General features: G+C 39.4%; 1 protein-coding gene across 1 annotated transcript; it reads left to right on the top strand.

The window, feature by feature from the left end:
• Window positions 1-238: 238 nt before the first annotated feature.
• Window positions 239-16,972, top strand: CycD (Cyclin D). The gene is made up of 5 exons (XM_053744181.1): window positions 239-631; window positions 3,371-3,592; window positions 9,728-9,890; window positions 14,070-14,191; window positions 14,336-16,972. Exons 1-5 carry the CDS (start codon window positions 404-406, stop codon window positions 14,513-14,515), a joined length of 915 nt encoding a protein of 304 aa, XP_053600156.1. The 5' UTR covers window positions 239-403; the 3' UTR covers window positions 14,516-16,972.
• Window positions 16,973-17,004: the final 32 nt, after the last annotated feature.

The following is a 17,004-nucleotide window of genomic DNA, read 5'->3' as shown; positions in this document are numbered from 1 at the left end:
TATTAAATGTACCATTACCACACACATAACTTATCTTTTGGGTATGAGTAAATTCAATAAGGTTGTATATTGTATGTACCAAAGTAGAAAGGGAAGGAAATAGTGAAGCGTGAGCGAGTAAGTGTTATGTATTATTATTTGAACATCGAATCGGGAGAAACCTGCGTGCGGGCCTCAACGGCCCCGCCTCCCCGCGCGCCTCCCGCCACCCGCCGATCATATGTTCGCCGGCCGGCGCACACTGCCCGTCATCGGCTCACTGCGACTCGGGCATTCGCCGCTGTCGCATCTAATCGTAGCCTCATACCACACACCGCCCGCACACGCACGATCAGCTGTAACCCCGCACTTAAACTGTAGACACCGCGAAGCGAACCGTCAATAAGCCGCAGTGCGGTGTGAGATGGAGCTCCTTTGTGCGGAGCGTGTAAGCAGTAGCAGCAGTGAAGGCTCGTCGGCGGCTGCTCCGGCGACTGCCGCCGCGCGGGACCCCGTGTTGTTGCGCCGGCGCGTGTTGGACAACCTGCTGCGTACCGAGGAGCGCTATGCCGTCACCGCTAACTACTTCGACACCGTGCAGCACGAGATCACGCCGCACATGCGTCGCCTGGTCACCGAGTGGATGCTAGAGGTGAGCGCACCCGCGCCGCGCCGCACCCATCCGCCGCTCCACCCGCGCGACCCGAACGTTCGCCATTTTGTCGCGTTTTCCGGCCACGTGTAGGTACTCACCTTGCTCCAGGGAGCACCAGTGGCCCTTGTATGCCCTAGCCACTGCGTGCTCTAGGAAGCCGTTCGTGATGATCCATTCCTGACCCTCATGGCCAGCTCCTCAAAACCCAAAAGCTAAATATTGTGCACAGTGTTGTATACGTGTTTCAGCAGTGTTTCCTCGATATATCTAGGTAAGTTTCTTTTGGAGTCTGGCCATTTATATCGGTATTGTTTACATGATCAGCTGATTACAATATAATTCTAACCTACAGGAATCTTATTTGATTTATGTGTATTTATACGTATATACACAGTATTGTGTAATTTCATTCAAATGGTAATTGCAAAATCTTTGAATTATCTCTAAATGTAGATAGTAATTCAAAAGTTCCAGTAAGATTACTAAGCTGTTCGAACAGGCAAGAGCCCGTGAGGGGCGCGGGCGGCGGGTCGCCGACCGATGTGACTCGCTCGTTCTATTTGAATAATCAGCTGATTTTGACATACACAGCTGACGGCGCCCACCGGACGCGCATTTTTATCTTTGCTAGTTTTATCGTAGGTGTATTTGACTTGAAATATACCTACCTATCAAGATTTTATTATAATTTATTAATCTTCATAATGAAAAGTTATAATAATTATATTTCTACAGTGTAGGTTACGCATATGGTTTCGGTTACGTAGATACCTAGGTAATAAAAAAGAAATATATAGTGATTGTGAGCTTCGCAACTATCTAGCATGACTAATTAGGTTTAGAGTAGATGATAAGTGCAAACGTAGATAAATCAGCTGTGAGATGGTCGGGGGCCACGTGGGCCGGCACAAAATGCGCGACGGCGACGCGCGCTGACGTCACCCACAGTCCCGCAGTAGGTAGGTGGCTGCGCCGGCGCGGCGCATGCTCGTTCGTCGCTGCTTCGCTCGTAGGCTCACCTCCCTCCTAAACCAGTCGCATACCACATTTCAGCATCACCAGACCGAAACGATCCTCACTCAGTGCCTGTAAGGTCAATGACATGTTATAGGTACGTTTATTAACTTCTGTTTCAGAGATAGAATTTTAATATCTACATAGGTAGGTACCTATACCTATCAAATCGTTAAACGAATCAAGTCTTTGCTACAATTATAGGAAAAGATCTAAGGAGTAGGTAACAATTATTTTGATATGATAAGAAATGATAGGTATTGAATATCTATAGGTACCTAATTAGCCCAAATTATCTGTGCAAGATTTGTAATTCGCTCTTCGTGTCGCTGATACCTAATTTCTTTATCCTTCTCGTCTACCGCCACCTAATCCTTTCTTTTCATCAGAATTTAGATTGAGGTCAAACGCGCGCAATTATAGGTACAATAAATTAAAAATGCAGTTTTCTGTAGTGCGAGTGCCTACCTAGGTAGGTATTTAAACTAAATAAAGATATCCGAATTAGGTACCTATTTGAATAAAGCCTGTCCTTTTAAAACCAAACATTAAAAGCGGATTTCCGTTATTCACAACACGACTCATGTTTATTTGATAAACGACATTAGGTTGCTGCTTCGGGGAATCAATGGCTTGTAATTTTTTAGGTACAAGTATAAAACAGCGATTTTCACATTGTAAAAGATTTCTTGTAGGCTACCTACCTAGGAACTCTTTTATACAGACAGGAAACAAGTAGGAAGTCAAACATATAATTCTCATTTCGTATCAAATCCAGCTCAGTTCCATTGTTACATGAGAATCGTGGCTTACATCCGTTAATCAGCTGACAGCGAGCTTCAGAGCGTGAGACTTATGAGCTCTATAAGAAATAGGTACCTACCTAGGTAGTACATGCTTTTCGCGGTACGAACATATGAGAATACAACCGTGACTAATATTTTATTTATAAGTTAGCTCTATAGAGCGTAGCCAGTCCCATTTTATTGGCACCTATTACATAAGGTGACTACATTAGCCGCGGGCCATGATGTGCAGAGTATTATACCTACTAGGTTTCAGTTTGATATAATGCAGTTTTATAGTTTAGCACTGGTCTATAGATAAGGTAGGTAGGTATATCACTAATTTGTAGGATGGCCGGGCGATGCGCACCGTGCGAAACTATGCGCGGATTGTGCGGAACAACCGACACGATGACTGTACTCATATGACATCATGACACTCCACTTCATTACCTCAGTGTCATGTTAACTTTCGCTTTTTCAAAGTTTTCTGTTGTCCAGTCTACGACAGGTGAAATGCTTTTTCATGTAAATTACCCGTTCCATCCCATCCCCCACCCATCATTAGACAGAACATTTTCAATAGGCATTATGCCGTTCTTACAGAGATACATGCGACCTATTAACCAGTAAATGCACTAGTAATAAATGCATACAAAAGTAGCTCATAACCTGTGTAAGTAGCGAGGCAGCCTAGTTAGAAACGTCAGAGTACTTACGAGCGTAAGTTTACCAACCATTCCGTCTGATAAGAAAAGCAACTGCAGGAAAGCAATGTGTTGTGTTTATCGCAATAATTTTATATATAGGTTATCGGGAATTCCGGACGATAAACTTAGCTCGCCTGGGTGCGGCGGTGCCGAATGCAAACTAGCAGTTTCTTTCGAAAATGTATGATTTTCAAAGTTCGAACATTAAAATTCTTGTTCTGTTACAGGTTTGCGAAGACCAAAATTGTCAAGAGGAGGTTTTCCCTCTGGCTGTTTCCTACTTGGACCGATTTCTCAGCGTGTGTAGAGTGGGCAAAAGTCAGGTCCAGCTGCTGGGCACCACCTGCTTGCTGCTGGCTTCCAAGTTACGAGAACCCGGCTCTAGATGCCTTCGGGCAGACCTTCTCATCTTCTACACGGCGAACAGCATCACACTAGCAGATCTTTGTGTGAGTAACTATATTGTATACATTTCTCTATATTTTATATTGGGTTGGACTTTCCATGTTTAGTAAAGTCTAGTCCATGGACATTGACGGATGAACCTAAACCAGGATAAGATAATTCTTGTCTGCATGACTAAACTCTACGCTCAAACTAAGCAAAGGGAGGGATAATAAAACGGTTAACGTTTTAATAATTTATTAATACAATACTTTTGCAATTAGCCAATCGTGAATTTTTATAATATAGGTTGATTGAATACTCAGTAGAACAATGAATTATTTTAGAGATGATATGGCGGTAGCTGCACGCCATGCACACGCTCCGGTGGGTGTATTCGATACAACACGATTTAATGAACTTTCTTCGTCAAGAAACAGCTGATTTCTTAATCATGCAATTTCTTGCAACTGCTTTTTGCATTGTGCACACGGACAATGATTTTACGAAGCATATTAGCGCTTTCCTATCGTTCTCTCGCCTGATTTCTAGATCATTCGCCGCTGAACATCCGTGCGATATTGGAATTTCAGATTTACGACGGTTCATTAAGCTTGTCCATAAAATAAGTTATTTATATGACACATTTCGTCTGTTATGAGTTTAAGATAAGTGCTTTAGACAAATTCCGCAACTCTGCAAGTTGTCTACGAATTTATGTAGACTTTTAATCAGTACAATTTTATTTTCTTCGATTGTGTATAGATCAATAGATTTCACATCAATGTCCTTTTTTTATTGAAATACTACCTTACAACGCTCCATTCAATTCGAGTGCCACTCGAAAGTCTCGTCGGAAAAATATTTTTCAATATTTGCATTCGTACTTCGTATACGTAATGTAGTCGCTGCATTTCGGGCGCGGCCACCCGCCGGGGCCCCTGCACCGGCTTCGTCCCGTAGATAATAAGTGCATGCTACATCTTCAAGCCGCATACCTAATACGCGACCTGTTTTTACCTAAAATGCATTCTTATACACTTGTAACGGCATCGGTTAGGAAATATTTTTTATCATGCTCATATACGTTTCGTTCGATACTCGATGATTTATTAGTTTTCGATATGATCGGTATAATTGCAGGATCTGTCCGGGAAGTTCAATTATTGAGTTATACGAAATTTGTGTATAAAGGAGGTGCGTCGGACAGAGAGGAATGCGGTAGGCCAGTGGAGGCCTGCCGGTGGACAGTGTCCCCTAACGAGCGGGGCTTCTCGGAAGCCTGAACGAATTTTAATCAGAAAACGCGTTTTAATCAGACCAATTACAGTCGAAACGCCGCCGCTCATTTTTTCTCACGCCGCCGCCTTCAACCGCTCCTTCTTATCCAATAATGATATCGCACATTCTGTTCGGCTATTCTATTTGATTCGAGATTGTAAATGGATATAGCGAGCATAAATGCTACGCGATATGTAAAATGTAGCCCATGTGCCACGCTGCGCCATGTCTACGCTGACTTATGACGGTATGTTGAATACATGTGCCCTCACATTCACAAGCTGAATATATTAACAGTGTCAAGTTAATATAACTCAGTTAAAAGGCAATTTCACTAACTTCAAAAAAAAGTTAACGGTCACGACAAAAACTCAAGTGGGTACGGCAAAACAATAAATTATAAACATATACATTAGACAAATTTAGCAAGTACAAAAAATGTACATAGCACTATTATGTATTTGTCACACTAAGAAAAAAAAATTGTCTTTAAAATCTCTCAAACTAGTTCTGAAGAATTTTCGTAGTGGCGTAGCACATTCGTAGAGGGTCTACGAGATATCGTAGACGAGGTTTTTCTTTGTTTTTATGGGAGATAATGTGTTTTTCTGCCTTTTCGATAATATGTATGCCCGCCAAGTGTTACGGGATAGTGTCTGCTAACGGTAGGTACGTCACACTAGCTGCGTCCCGGGATAATTATTGTGATAATATTCAGCACCGACCGACCGCTTGCAACTTCCGCTATAAGATTGAAATATTCTAACTAGTTTTTTTCCTTATATTCGCCAATTTATATGCATTTTAATTAATATTCCTTTAATTCTATTAACGTTTCTGCTATAAAAACGTTTCAACATAGCTGGAATGTACAACCGAGGTAAGTATATGTTATTATTTGCAGTAGTAAAAGTGTGTAATTGATAGTCATTCGGTTTTTATTTATATTACTAATGGTTTAGACTTTAAACTTTCGTAAAACTGCAATTGTTAACACTTATAGGAGTAGGAGACGAGTGAATGATTGGTTTGATTGAGCATGCCGTCTGGTCGAGACGGGCGGTGAGGCGGGCGACGGCGGCGCGGGCGCAGCGGCGAGCAAAAAGAGCATGGCATCCCACGAGCCGGGTTAATGCTGGGTTCCCGCGCTCGCCCGCCGCCCGACCATAAAACCTTTCGCGTTCTCACATCCACACTCACAACGTAAACGTTTATTATAATTGAAGCATAAGTTTACGACCTGCGGTGCCAGTTTGTCAAAAGAGAAAATTCAATATCGCATCTACTCTCATGTTTAATAAGTGGCTGTTCTGGCCGAATTGCGTATTCACTGTCGTTAAAATATATTATCCTCACTTTTTAAGGCTGTTTCCATTAATTGTAATGATCATTGCGACAACAAAAGAACAGATTATTTATTCAGTCTATTAAAGAAAAAAAAATAGGGTACCTACTGAAATATACTCTATTATACGTATACATACACTATGTATTTTTATTGATTTAACTGTGCATAAATGAATAATGTTAGTCACTGATGTGTAACTGCGTTGCAAAAAACCCCTACTACAGTAGTGTACACTGTGATTGTACATAATACAAGTATTAATGATGTACATGAAAACCGGAAATACCCTCAATTAAGTTTCGAACCTGCCTGCTTGAGTGCACATACTTCACCGGTTTTTCACTTCGAATTGCAATACTCATTTTCCGTTGTGGTGTCGAGAATGGAACAGATATTATGATACCATTCTATTGCACATTGCACTGCATAAAGCAGTGCAAGTTGCTCGCGTGCGAGGTACCGTTCCCGTTTATATCTTTGTCGGTCGTCACCGATAAAAGACGTTGTTAAATACTACGCGTTGACTAGTTCCGGGTAAATCGATTCTATACCTCGCATTGATTACTTTCAAGCGTTCTAGTAATCAAGTATTCTTAGATTTCTATTGTTATTGCTATAAATACATCTTTACGTAAGTTTTACGTCTCTGTAGCGACTTCAAGACAAACACCTGAAAGAACAATATCTTTTATGTGTCGGTCGTTTCAAATGTGACCGCAAATTGTTTTAAAGGTTAACATTAAGACTGCAACATAATTTATCCAATCATGTGCAAATATTTTAATTGAAATAAGTATTAAACCTTAGCTAATACATTGTATTGCTCAGTGTTTCTCGAGCCGGAATGTAAGCAAACGCTTGCTTAGTCGTAAAGGAAATGAAAACTATTGTTTAGAATATGAGGAATAAGCATATTAGCACGACGGCGCTGTTTGCCGATCTCACGCAAGGCTTGTTTCCGGCGCAGCGTCAGGACTACCCCGGATCTTGCATGGCGTGCTTGCTTGGAGCAAATAGATTGTTTCATCATTTATCTATAAACCCTAAATCAGCTCGGGACCAAACAGCCATCGGTTCAGTTTTATTACAATTATCAATTAAAGTACAATTTATCCGCTTATCTTGAGCCACCTACTTTCTGATAGCATGTATAATAAATAAAAATAACCTCTGCCCTTTTAAATTATTGTATTCCCAAACCAGTGGATGAGATAGCATATAGCATTGACAAACAAAAACATTTAATGCTCGAACGAATGAGCTAATGCTGAAACATTAAAGTGAAGGTTATTAAATTAGTATTTTCAGATCACGTTATGAAACGTTCTATTAGCGTTGTAATAATGGTAGGATTCGCGTCGAGAGAACCAACGATGATAATAAATTCCAAGTGGTACCAGTTGGACCACTAGCCGTACTATGCGGGCGGCGGCGAGAGGGAAGAAAAAATGAAAATTTTGTGGTTAACAGATCGCGCCGCGGAACGTGGCTCGGCAACTTCTCGACTGGCCATTGTCCGTTACTGCTACCTGCCCGACGTTCATCGACATAAAAACCTTACATTCACATTAAACAAAGAAAAACATGTTGAATTACTGTAAAATGTCGATCTGCACTTTGTATGCAATAGAGACGTCATCGTTTTGCCGGAATTCGCTGATGATGATAACGACTTACGTAACTCATTGCGATACTTTGCATGCCTTACATGCTTACACGTTTTGTCCGTTGTGTTAACTTAAGTATTCCACAGTAACTTACTACGTTTCGTATTGATAACCATCATAGTTGCAAGAACATTATTGTAACGAACCTTGCAAAAAGATTAATTTACAAACGTGAAAAAAATATTTTTTATCTGCTAGCAAAATAATAGCACTACGTCGCATCGTCGATTCCAAGAGATCTTTAAGAGTTTCGAGCAGTCAAGTCAAGAATAATGAAAATCCAACCATTTATTTAGTCTGGCCTTTGCTGTTCTGGAATATTCCATAGTTGTTTTGTCTCAGGAACGCAGCCACGCGACACCGAGCGAGCTTATTGTTTGATTCTAACAGCGACGCAGTCGCACCTTTCGTTGAAATTGGATAAAGCATGGGAACGAAGCGAGGAATTCAGCAAACGTGTATCGGGGCCCGGTCAGCGAGGGCTGTTTGCATAGTTTGCTTTATTGGCTGTGGCTGTAACTCGCGGTCCGATAACTGCTGCGCGCGGCCCACCCGACCTCTTCTAATGAACACCCGGCTGGAATTTTACGAGCTGCATTCCGTTCGTCTCAGGTTCAATACATACCCACGCGTGCGTTCCCAACGTCTCGCCTTTTACCCACAGCTGATTACAGCCATAATGCAGCGGATGATGTCATATAAGCAAGGAACACGTTCAATAAATAACAACCTAGCAGATAAGTGTAGATATACCCGTCTGCCATCGCGTGCAGCGGCATCTGCGGTGAATGCTTTATGAGCGCATTGTTTTCGAAGAGCTTTTCAACGGGTCGCTCCGCCATTTCTACGAAAGACCGAATCTTTTCATTTCGTGGTCGACCCGCATACCGCCACATCGTTAACTGCCTCTGCTGTCTTTTTATATTCTATTTATCCACCTTCAGCGACTTACAATTATTTTTGATATTTTTTAAATCTTGAATCGAAGTGCATGTGTTGACTCTACAATGCTATTGCTCGTACTGACAAATGCTTGTATTTCGACTCCCAGTGATGATACTTCATTCATTCACAAGCTGTATGTTGGAAACCAACTGGCCCTAAATTCATTACTTTGTCATACGATAATGAACTTTAATATTTAGAGGTTGAGATATAAAATTGAATGGTACAGATAAGTAGAGTAGTGAGCCCGCGCCCGACACCGGCGATCGAGTTAAGTAAACATGGAGTATTATCTGTCAACGGACATGCATCGCTTCAGTATGAGTGTTTTGCTTTGAATAATCGACTTTATTCATAAAATTAACCGTCGAGATATCAGTTGGTATTACTATTTTCTCATAAATGTTAATTAATTTAATCTAGGTCAACTTTGTAACAGTTAACAAAATAAAACGATAAGATACCTAAATGCTTTGAACTTAATGCTATGAAAATTCCATTCGACAGTTGAAATTACAAACTACCTATATTTTACTTTTCACTGAAATTCTTGCGCACAACAAGAAGCAGTTTGTTTGCTTCTAGATTCTATTGTTTCTATTATCACGGAGACTAATTTCCTCTTACCTCTTCTCTCCAACTTTCATATAATCAACCGTTTAAAGCCTGACAGTTCCATATTATAGTAAGTTGGTCAGTTTATGAATATACTAATACAGTTTCACCGTCCGTGTAGGGGATGGGACTCACAGTACGACCCATACAAACGCCAATTTCATAATAAGGAATATTACTGTGATATTGTCATGCTTGACTGCAGATGTATACAGAATATTTTGACATTGACAATGATAAATGGCTGCTGCACCATGGTAACGGGCAGTTTTTTATCCGCATATGCTTATATGTCATATGAGTGTCCAAAAGAGATAAATGTTTCAAAAGAAGTGTTGTTGCAGCATTGGGAGCTGCTGGTGCTGTCAAAGTTGAAGTGGGACGTGGCCGGAGTGACGGCGCACGACTTCTTGCCGCTTCTGCTGTCTCGGCTGCCACTGCGAGGTCTCGTCGACACTCACATGGTTCAGAGGCATGCGCAGACCTTCATCTCTTTAGCAGCTAGCGGTAAGTTACTTATTAATGACGTCAAAAAAAAAAATACACCTCTGTGTAAATACTTACCACCACAAAATTATTCACGAGTCACATGAAGTCTAATTCTCAATTACGTCAGCGAAAATGTAATTTTGATTGTTTTCTTGTGTTAAAAAGGATCCGCGTACGGACAGAGAAACGGATATGTGATATTCCAGCAGTACATACTTACATCCTGTGCTGATCTATGCCACGTACTTTTAACTTAATTTTAAATGTTTTATAAAATGTATAAGAGTAGAAATGAACAATTGGTGAGGCTTTATTTGCCAAGGCAGACGATAATTAGCATCTTGATAGCACGTCACCTCACGACAATGCGAAGCCGAGCTCGCTTTCCTCGTCGCATGTCACTGAACCTTCTGCTGTTTCACATGAATCTTATTGAAAAACTAGTTGTCTAACACGCACCACGATATATGTCTGGTAGGTATTATTAAAATGTTATTGATTTCTAAAAATGTTGATTCAATGTAGGTAGTTAACTGAGCAACGAGACGGCTGCTAACGGCTATCGATTTGCAGAATTGAATGGTATCCAGTATTCCATTTCAAAAACAAAAGGGACTATTATAGCCTGAATGTAATGAAGCATTATGTGCTAGGGAATTCTACGAAATTGTATCCAAAGAAAAAAGTGAGGAGGCTGCGAGTGCGAGACGCGAATAGGTTTGTTTACAGTGAGGGTAGAGTGAAGCTGAGGACTGTGTGTGTCCCTGCGGCGGCGGCGGCGGCGCCTCCCACGCGGCTCGCCCGAGCGCATTCCAGCACGCCTCGGGACTCCCCTCCCCGCCCGGGTCCCCCTCAACCCTCATGGGATCATATGTTTTTGTGCAACGGTTTTTGTTGTTCACCGCCGCTGTCGAGTTGTTTTTTTGTTCAAAAAGTTCACGCTCCAGCTCTTTTATTTCAGTTACTCAGGATATCATCTCTTACTTGTCAGCCAAAGAGTTAAATTTAATTTTATGATTTTATAAATTTGCATGTCACAAATTTTCTTATTCTTCAAGACAACTTTATGTCTCGTCCCCTTTTCCCTATCAATGCAGCAGTTACAAATAAATTAATTCGTGTTCACAATCGTTCATTACTATTCGTGTCGGTTACGATATGACGGTTCCCCTTGAGCCACAGACCGTGTCGTAGAAGAGGAACATGACGGGTATCGAGCGCGCCCGTGTTATGTATCATTATTTGAATGGCACAAAATCATAACTCGCTGGGATATTAAATTTGTAATGGGTTGTTTAAAAGCTGACATGTTTCGCACAGTTCCATCGATGGAGAGATAAATTACATGGCATGGTTTTTTAAAATAAGTTTTTATCGCGCCGGTATGCTTTCAGTCGAGGAGTAAAATTGAATAGAGAATGTTGAGTTGAGCAGTCTGTTGAATCGAGCCAAGTCGTCGTCGGTTTGAGGATCGGTTCGGGAGATGCCAGACGTGAACTAAGTATTATGTTGGCGGATAGCGAATAGTGATCAGCAGCGTGGGGCCGGGCGGGTGTTTGTTCCGGTGGGCACTAGCGCGGCCTCGCGCGAACGTTCACCTCGCGAATATGCCACGCCGCGCCGCACGTCTGTTACCACATCTACTTGCCCATGTTCAAGGGCAGTGCGATGATTATGTCACCGCTGACGGCCGCAAAGCCCTAATAACGCGGTTCCCTTCTCCTAGTGTCGATGGCGATTTATGATTATGTTGGCTCAGAAAAAAAAAAGATTTTACACTGTCATAGCTATATGCACCTTTGATGGCTGTTTATTTACAGCACATTATATATTATATATAGTCGTATAATCTATTACACTATCAATTAGCTACTGTGATAATAGAAGAATACAAGAAGCATCGTCATATTCTGTACCATGGGATAAGAAGCCAAACTTTACGAGTTACCAAGCCACCTTTCTATCTTTAGTTGCTCAATGCGTTTTCAGAATAATCTTGCATGTACTTTTACAGATACACATCTGATTCCCCAACTAGAGCGTGTGTGATTACTTAGTTAATTAATCTTCAACATTTCTTTTTCAAATAATTAACATTATCACACAATAAGTGACTAATTAAAAGAAATGTACCTATTCCTTGGTAACTACTATTTCCTATTGTCGTTGTGTCGATCTACTATCGTAGAGCTGGTCACGTTAATGACTAATAAGTAAATAAAGTTCCTTGCATCGCATCCGCTGTGTTTGTGTGTGCCACCCGTTGTCTGTCTGTAGACTATAGCTGTATTTCTTCATCAAGAAACATCACTAGTGTGCACTTGTCATATATAACTTTGCTTTTAAATGTTTAAGAATAACGATGCCGTGGGCATCCACCAGCACCGGACAAAGGATTTGATTGACGTATTGGTGGAAATGGGATGACGGTAATAGGTCGACCGTTGCCAATATCAAGTTGTCAATGTCAACATTGGCTAACGTTGTCTCACCAAATGGAAGGGTACTTGTGGAAATTCGAAACTTTTTGATAGCAAGGCCCAGCGAGGCCAGCGCTGTTTGATTAACATCAGATTATGCAAATGCTTCTAGTGAGCGGCCGCTCTCGTCTCGTTCCTTTTTCGTTTCCTCTGTCCGTTTCTCTTTATCTCGGGAATGCCGACATGAGAACTAAAAAAAATATTTTAAATGAGCTGAAAGCGTGTTCGATATCCATACATTGGCTGGTATAATGGGACTTACTTAATGATGAATGGAGGGCCCTTGAAGTATTTTCGTTTTGTGCGTCCTCATGTCTGGCGAGTGGTTGCGGCTGCGGTTTCGAGCAATGTCTCTTCTTGTAGAAGCGTGGGAACATAGGACATACACTTATTCATTGCAATAAGTAACTATTAAAAATACGAGGCTACCTATATGCCTAACTAGGTCTGGTTTAGCATTACAGGACCCAAGGTTGAACAATTTATTTTCCTGCTACTTACCAGTATTTCTAACAAAAATAGAATAAATTTATTATAAGCAATTAACATTATAAGTCCAAGTTATAACGATTACATCCAACTCAAAAGCAGATAAACTTAAATTTATTTTATGACAAATCTTGGTGCTTATTTCGTGACACTATAATATAATCTCACTGCACTTGCACAATATTTTTTACTAATGTATCCGCCTACCCTTATCCAACTAGGTTTAAGTGGGGTCTCGGCACAGTATGTCAGTCTATTCCGTTTTCGTTCTGTTACTTTCTTTTAGCTATATCCTGACAAACGAATTCCATCTCTTCTTCGGTTTTACTACTTCTTTATCCATTTAATTTCAAATCCAATACCTCTCACGTTTCTCAGAACGTTCTGATGTCATCCAAGGTGTTTCATAGATCTATAGGTCGCTCAAATCTGTATAAAAGGAATATAGGTATGTGTGTAGTATGTATGTACTATGTATGTAGTAGATTCACCATTTTAGTTCTCATATCCATTTGTTTTTTATGTCCTCTCATTAAAGCAGTGCTCTGCCGTCAGTCCACACAATTAAACATTACAAAAGTTTTTCTTGAATAAATGAGAAATCCAAGTCCAAATTAGTGCATGGTGTGTTGGTGTATAGGCAGGCTACGTACTCGTAAGTATAATGGGTTCGCCAAAGTAAGCCCGTGAGAAATATTCGAGTGAATCGTTCTGCGCTTGCGCAGGCTGGAATGCGGTCGCGAGGGCGGCTGCCGGCTCCTTTGACGCTCGCCAACTTTCCGAGAGGGACGGCCCGGCAACCGGACGAGGGAGAAAGCAACATTTCTTTGTCAGATTATAATAAATAAAGTAAAATCAAAGAGGTGTAAACTTCAGCTTCAGCAATATTGTATAAATAGTGTAGATATTTTTTAATTACACTTACAAAATATACATTGTCATAAGTTTAAGTCGAATTTAACAAAATCTGAGATAGTACGCTGTAATTAGATAACAGTAATCCTAGTAACCTAATGGAAAAATGTCTATGATCCAATTTGTTCTATGATATCGTAATATGAGTTGCATGGTATCATAGGGAACCAAGGACTTCATGTGGCTTAAATGGTATGGTTAATAAAGATATTTATGATGGGTAAAAATGATTTCTTTTAACATTATCTTGCTTAGTTTTAAGTTATCTAGAAAATTCTAGTAGCCCTCAAACTTATCGGTTGTTTTTTTACAGATTTCACGTTTACGCTGCAGTCCGCGAGCACGCTCGCCGCGTGCGCAGTGGCCGCTGCGCTGCGCGGGCTCGGCTTGGACGGCCAGTTGCAGCGGCTTCACGAACTCACGCGCATCGATTTGGTAAGTATCAGATGTTTTACTATTATTCTTTGGGCAATTCCATCATAACTCATGCAGTGTCTCACTTAGCATATAATGTACCATACAACAATCCAAATCACTTTAATTGCGATATGTAATATTAATATTTGTATAATCCCTTAGGACTGTCTCCAAACATGCCTCGAGCAGATCGAGCAGATGGTCAACAACATGATCGAGGAGCGCGGCTTCTCCGACCCAAACGGTCAGCGCATGGAGGCGGCGGGGTGGACCCCCCCTCCCCAGGACAAAGTGCACAGTAACGCCGCCACCCCCACCGACGTCCGAGACGTACAATTCTGAGCGAACGTGCGTGCAGTGTCCGAACTATTCCTACAAAATGCTTTAATTACGGTGCAGTACGAAAATACTTTAAACTAGAACGTTTAGTAAACGTGCATCCGTGATAAAACTACCAAGACTGAAATATACGTGTCTAAAGTAGTTACTACTTGTTATACGTAGTATAAGCCCAAATAAGGATAAGTAAGCCCTACTTAGTATAGTTAATATAGGGTGAAGCTAACTTGAGATAAAATTGATAGCAACTGTTGCTCAGGCATGAAGTTGTAACTCTTCTTTTTTTTCTTGTTTCAATTGTTTATACTAAAGGCTGCATTTAAGTCATATTGATAGCCTACATACATCATCAAAGAATCCAGTCTTTCTTTGGACATATCGGCAGTTCTAGCACTTACAATCTACCTCTTAATCATATAAGAAATAAATTTCAGTTACACTTAAGTGACCTTAACCTTGTTGCCTTGAATGAAGTAATCTGATTTATAAGTTCAATTTACACTAATACATAAGTAATACTAAACATCTATGAATACAAGGGACCAAAGTTTTTTGTAAAAGGAGCTTTTACAATGATTTCCAATGAACTGAAATCTTTCTGTTAATTTCGTAATTTTATAATAATAATTATTTTTAGAGCGTGTGATAGCAGGACGTTATCATCCTCAGTCGACTGATTCCTAATCGTAACGATATTGTTAGGGCAAACACATTTGACATGTATGAAATAAAGTTTCGAATCGCATTCTACACTCTGGGAGGCATATTTCAAAAAATAAATCGATATTTGCTAATAAACATTATGCTATAGATATATACTTATGATTCAGATTAAATTGTTAGCGGGGGAAGGCAATAAATTACGCTTTTACATTGTAAAAATACGACTATCATATATTGACATATTTACGTAAAACTTACAGAGCTAGCTATAGTTAAATATTCCTTCTTATATAACTACCAATATGTATAAACGTCATTATTATACTGTAGACAGAGAGCATCTGCTTTTTTTCGATATTATGATTAGGCAAATAATTATTTGTTCCTTTTTTGACAAAAATACCAACGTTAGGGTGTAACATTTTGTGATAGTGTTGAAATGTAGTTCGAACTTCGTATCATAGTCACTTCCAGTCATAATATGTTAATTTAGAAGTAACTATGTAAGATTTCTTTGAGTAATTACTAGGAAAAAAAGAAAAAAATGTGATTGTATTGGATAAGATATTATAGGTAGAATTTAGTCATTAAAATTCATTAATGTCGTTCCTATATTTGCAACCATTGGAAATAAATATGCAATAGTCATGTTCCGTTACTTTGTACTTAATATTGACCAGTTTGTATAAATTTCAAGTTCATGTTAATAAATTGTGATATGATTTCATTTCTAAGTACCTAATGCTTTTATATAGTTTAAGTACGGGTGGCGTAAATATTATGTAAGTCAGTCCTAAATTATGTTCAGTTAATGATAAGTATAATAGTTGTAAGCACATTAGCTACGGTGACATTCACGAGGAGCTCGTTTGGTGTGTGACAAGAATCATCGTCTTCCAATAGTTTGTAAACGATATCGGCCGGATATATACGTTACATGACATGCCCGGTTCTATTAAGTTAATTAGAATTTGCGATCTGCAAATTGTGTAAATATTAAGATACGATGTAAATAACAATTATAGCTATATACGCATGTGGTGCCATAAGTAACACTACTATAAAGTATTTTATAAAGCAATATATAAGTGTATAAATATTATATATACATAGATGTCCTATTTGTATTCATACCCCAATGAGGTATACCTATAATAAAGAAAAACGTTTTAATAAAAATTACATGAGGTTTGATAATAAATGTAAGAGCGAAGCAATGAGTATAAAATATGTTTTAAAATTATTCATAAACTATGTAAGATATATTGTATGTTCCTAGAATGACTGCGAAGGTCGTTCTGGCGTTAATATTCAGGTATTTTGGTTGTGGCATAAAATGTCTAAATAAGTATAGGCATTCGAAAATGTACATTATACTATACATTTTATTAGATATTATATAAAATTATGTGGGAAAATATACGCATTACAAGTTTAGTCTTATATAATGCTTACTTTTGGCTTTTGGACTGGCTTTCTTTACGTAGTTAAATAAGAAGTTAGTTTTTTTTTAATACGAAGTAAAAAAGATAAGGGAAATAATACATTTTCCTTTGATGTCAAATTGAAGAGCTATTTGTTCTGAACAGTGGTGATCTTTCTTATTGTTAACATTATATGAAACAAATGTATATTATAAGATTTGTAAGAAATTGACACTTTAGTATCAAAATGAGAGCACGTTTTGAATGATTTGTGATTTATTAATACATTAGGATTGTCTTTTCATTAAAATCTAGTTACGATGTTGAGATGTAAATATTTAAAAAGAAACAATAAAAATTATTAAAAACTAAACATACCTATATTTTATTTATTCTACAGGTTCT

Source organism: Plodia interpunctella, chromosome 4 (genome assembly GCF_027563975.2).
Source record: "Plodia interpunctella isolate USDA-ARS_2022_Savannah chromosome 4, ilPloInte3.2, whole genome shotgun sequence".
In the NCBI taxonomy this organism is placed as follows: domain Eukaryota; kingdom Metazoa; phylum Arthropoda; class Insecta; order Lepidoptera; family Pyralidae; genus Plodia; species Plodia interpunctella.
The sequence above is the reverse complement of the archived record's forward strand: the minus strand, read 5'-3'. Positions and strand labels throughout refer to the sequence as shown.

Coding starts and splice junctions, on each gene's coding strand:
- CycD (XM_053744181.1), top strand. CDS start 404: ATGGAGCTCCTTTGTGCGGAGCGTGTAAGCAGTAGCAGCAGTGAAGGC. Junction 632..3,370: donor TCACCGAGTGGATGCTAGAG/GTGAGCGCACCC, acceptor GTTCTGTTACAG/GTTTGCGAAGACCAAAATTG. Junction 3,593..9,727: donor TCACACTAGCAGATCTTTGT/GTGAGTAACTAT, acceptor GTGTTGTTGCAG/CATTGGGAGCTGCTGGTGCT.